At 54.7% G+C, this 4,504-nt stretch overlaps 1 protein-coding gene across 1 annotated transcript in view; it reads right to left on the bottom strand.

The window, feature by feature from the left end:
* Positions 1–646: 646 nt before the first annotated feature.
* Positions 647–4,504, bottom strand: part of LYPD5 (LY6/PLAUR domain containing 5) — a 4,903-nt gene continuing 1,045 nt past the window's right edge. Inside the window, exons 2-5 of the mRNA XM_017885904.1 lie at positions 2,974–3,102; positions 2,078–2,254; positions 1,720–1,866; positions 647–1,240 (exon numbers count right to left, since the gene is read on the bottom strand). Coding sequence (XP_017741393.1) covers positions 1,002–1,240; positions 1,720–1,866; positions 2,078–2,254; positions 2,974–3,102 — 692 coding nt within the window. The 3' untranslated portion in view covers positions 647–1,001. The remainder of the gene's footprint in view (positions 1,241–1,719; positions 1,867–2,077; positions 2,255–2,973; positions 3,103–4,504) is intronic.

Genomic DNA, 4,504 nt, shown 5'->3' with positions numbered 1-4,504 from the left:
TTGCCAGCTACTATTGATCCTTTAGGATTTTTCTCAAGGGTTAATTCCTCCAGGAAGTCTTCCCTGATTTTTACAGCTTGAAGAATTTCACCTCGCTGAACTTTGCCTTTTGTGTTTTTCTGTGAAGTTACTTGGCACTCATGTGTTTGGGAGGTGGTGTTGCTTAGCAGTTCATGGGGCTGGGAATCTGGTTCTTGATTCTCTACTCACTAGATACACAAGCTCAACCAAGTGCTTTTGCCTTTCAGTTTGTTGACCTGTGACTTAGAGCTTATGACAGTAGCCCACTTACACTGGGTCACTGCTGTGTCCCAAGTACTAAATGTTAATCTTGTTGAATCCTCACCACAACTACTGTGAAGCAGTTCTTGTCATCATTTATAGAGTTTATTTTCACCTCCACCTTATAGGTGAGAAAATATTGGCACAGAGAATTCAAGTAACTCGTCCATGGTCTCTGCGGGCTGAATGGTGGAGCTGGGATTTGAACCCATGCAGCTTAGCTCCAGAGCCTGGCTTAAGTAACTTGCTCATGGTCTCCGTAGGCTGAATGGTGGAGCCAGGATTTGAACCCATGCAGCTTACCTCCAGAGGCTGGCCTACTAACTGTTAGGGCATACTGCTATTGGGCCTCTCATGATGACACTAATAAAGACATCATTGTATAGCTCCACCCTAGAGCTGCGACAAGCTCTGGAAGGAGAGCACAGGAAGCCGTGTTACGGGGTGCCTGGTGCTCAGTAAGTAACAGCTGTGATGAGAATTGCTCTTCATCAGGGCAGGACATGGCTGTTTTGCCCTCCCCTGGGATACTGGTGACTGTGTCCAGTTTCTTCCAGTCCTGTTGACCAGGGGGGCACGAGGGAGGGAGAGATGGAAGGCCAGAGGGACAGGAGTGCAATTCTTATTTTAACATCGTTTTCCAGTGAGCTATGTGATAGGGGCTGAAGCAGCAAGAAGGAGGTGTGTGAACCCTGTCCCCAGCATCCTGGAGGGGCAGTCTATGATGAGAGCCCCACCAGCAGGAGGACCGGGAGGAGCAGGGCCAGGACCTGTACCGCTCGGGGAGGGGTGGTGGCCAAAGCACTGTTGAAGGGCTGGGTCATGGATTTCCTGTTGCAGAGGTGCCCCTCACAGCAGGAGCCCTGGAGGTCGATGGCTGTCCAGGGGCTGGTGGTGCCCTCAGTGGTGCAGGAGGGCCGGTGGCAGGTTCTGATGTACACAGGGACTGAGAAATTGCCTGGGGGTGGGCGGAGCAGTGAGGAGCCGTCAGAACTGAGGGAGACAGCTGCACCTGAACTTCCACCTTGGTGACTAGGGCCATGCCTCGGTCCTCAGACTTGCTTCAGGTTTTCCTCCTAAGACCAGGGCCATGCCTCCTCCCTCAGACCAGGGTCATGCCTCCTCCCTCAGACCAGGGGCCATGCCTCCTCCCTCAGACCAGGGTTATGCCTCCTCCCTCAGATCAGGGTCATGCCTCCTCCCTCAGATCAGGGTCATGCCTCCTCCCTCAGATCAGGGTCATGCCTCCTTCCTCAGACCAGGGCCAAACCTTCTCCCTCAGACCAGGGCCATGCCTCCTCCCTCAGACCAGGGCCATGCCTCCTACCTCAGAGCAGGGCCATGTCTGCCTGTTGGGCCTGTCTGGTGTCACTACCCTCATGGTTGCCCTGCCTCCATGTGCCTTGCCCAGGCCCTACCACCCTTTCAGTCCCTCACCGACTGTCATTCTGCCATTGCCCTGGAAGCAGGCGGTCTGGTCCTGGTGACACTGGACCCGTCGGGACCTGCTGATAGCGCAGTCATCCTGATGGACCCCGATACAGGCGTAGCACTCGGCGCCGCTGAGCGTCGGTGGGTCAGGTGCTGGCAAGAGAGGGTAGACGCACACTCAGGCAGTGGTACCCTAGCACAATCGTGCGGACTGCGCACTGCGCCGGAGCCCGCGCCTTAGCGCGTCTAGGGGGCTGGGATCCTAGCACGCCAAGAGAAGGCGCTCAGCGGAGGCCACGCCATCCCCGAGGCTGCCTGGCCTCTCATCGTCCCGCCCGGAGCCCAGCCCCGCTCTCCCGCGCACCTTGGCTCAGGTTGGGGAGGGCGTCATGAGTCATGAGGTGGGCGTTGCACTTGTCAGTTGTGCAGCCGCGCACCACCGAGTAGTCTGGCGGCAGCGCGTCCGGGTTCGATTGCGTCTGGCCGGCAGGCGGCCCGGTCCAGCAGCCCTTCCGCACCAGGGTCACCGGCGCGCGATACCCTGGGGGCGGCATCGGGGCTCGTGCTCTGCTTCCCGAAACCCTTCTTCCTCCAGTCTCAGCGTGCTTCCTCCTCCCTCTACCCTTTTGCTTTCACCTACACCTCCTCCCCTCCCTCCTTCCCTCTTTCCTCTCACCCCCAGACCTTTTCCCCGAGTTCTTCTCTTCCTCCACTCTTCCTTCCTGTGCGCCTCTCCCACCTTCTTTTCCTTGCTTCCCCATTGTCTCCTCCCCCCACTGCTCCTCTCGTCCCTCATCCACTTTTTCTTTTGTGGGGCGGGGGATGGAGTCTCGCTCTGTCGCCAGGCTGGAGTGCAGTGGTGCGATCTCGGCTCACTGCAACCTCTGCCTCCCGGGTTCAAGCGATTCCCATGCCTCAGCCTCCCGAGTAGCTGGGATTACAGGCGCCCGCCACCACGCCCCGCTAATTTTTTTGTGTTTTTAGTAGAGACGGGGTTTCGTCTTGTTGGCTAGGCTGGTCTCAAACTCCTGACTTCGTGATCCACCAGCTTGCCTCCCAAAGTGCTAGGATTACAGGCCTGAGCCACCACCCCAGCCCTCATCCACCCTTTTCTTTCTCTTCCTCCTCTTCTTCCTCTCCCTCCCCATCTTTCTATCTTTATCTTTTCATCTTCTGCCCAATTCCCCTCCCTTTCTCCTCCCTTCTCCCCCTTTTTTCCTCCCTAATCTCTCATCCCTGTCCCCCGTTCCCGCTCCTCACCGGTGTCCAGAGACAGGATAGCCTCAAAACACTCGTGAGGACAGGAGATGCTGGGCAGCTTCATGGCCCTGAGGTCAAAGGGGCCAAAGTAGGTGTGCTCAAAACTGTAGCACTGCAGGGCTTGGGACCCTGGGGAGAGGGACATAGCGGAGTCAGTAGGGCCACTGTGAGCCTGTCCCAGGAACTCAGAGCTCCACCCAGCCAATGACAGGCACATGGGCCTGGCCCCTCTGCTCCCAGGGAAGCTGCGCCTTGAGAGACCAGGTGCTACTATTGCAGCTAGTCACAGTTGTGTCTGTCTCATGGGAGAGTAATGACTTCTCTGCAGCTGACAGTCCAGTTTTTTTCCCTCCAGGCCTCTCCAGGTCTCCACCCTCCTCCAGGAAGCCTGGTCCCTATCTATGATTTAGAATAGGAAGGAAAAGTGATTCATTCTCACTCTGCCCATCCTTCCCCACACTTAACTCACAATGTGGACAGCACAGTAAGTGACCCCTGACGGGCAACGTGCACTCCAGGACAGGCAGAGTGATGTGTGGTCCTGTAGTGCCCTGCAAACCCACGCATCGGCCCCAGCAACACACAACACTGACATAAACACACAATAACAGCATATACACAGATTCATCCAGGTCTCACAAATATACACAGAATATCCTGAATGCACCCAGGCAGAGTTTTACATTCCCACGTGAAACAAGTATGCCCCTAGACCCTGCAATATAAACCCCCCTAACTAAAGCACAGCACTTCACACATGGAAAATCACACAGACACCAAAGCGTGTGTCTGTGAGGATGCTTGTGCATGTGTGATAATCATATCAACACAGAGAGGGACCAGATGCACGGAAAATCATACCCCGGGATGTCCCAAATCACAGAAATACTGAGTACATAGACATAGAGATAAATATAGGCCTACAAATCACAGAAATACGTAAACACAGACCCAGATACACAAAATTACACACGCATCTCTTTTACAAAGAAAGCAAACTCAGAAACAGACCCACAAAAGCATTTGCTCAGACTAAGACTTTGAAACCTATACAGAGAAACACACACAAGCACAGAGACCGACAGGACGTGCTGCACGTGGACACATACAGAAATCAAACTCTCTCCCATTGAGGAGCAGAAACACACAGATTTAGTTGTGTGCAGGAATAGCCTCCTTTCTACCTTCCTAATTCCCTGTCTTTGTAACCACTTCCATTCTGAAATGAGTATGTTCCTGTCCTAGCCCACAATGGGGTAGAGGTTGCCGGAAGATGAAGCCAGGGTTCCTGCCAGTTCTGGAAAGAGTCCTAAGGGCTCCCTGAAAATACCTTTGAATTGGGGGTTGGGCAAGGAAGAGAAGAAAGGCTGGGATGGTGGGAAGAGAGACACCAGGAAAAATGACTGATGGGAGAAGAACGAAGGCAGGCAAGAGAAATGAAAATGACATAGTCTCCAGGCTCCCGCCCACCAAGACCCAGGAGTCCAGGCCCCAGCCCCTCCTCCCTCAGACCCAGGAGTCCAGGCCCCCA

Source organism: Rhinopithecus bieti, unplaced genomic scaffold, assembly GCF_001698545.2.
Source record: "Rhinopithecus bieti isolate Rb0 unplaced genomic scaffold, ASM169854v2 scaffold_15643, whole genome shotgun sequence".
Classification (NCBI taxonomy): Eukaryota; Metazoa; Chordata; class Mammalia; order Primates; family Cercopithecidae; genus Rhinopithecus; species Rhinopithecus bieti.
Note: the sequence above shows the minus strand (reverse complement) of the source record. Positions and strands in the feature narration are given on the sequence as shown.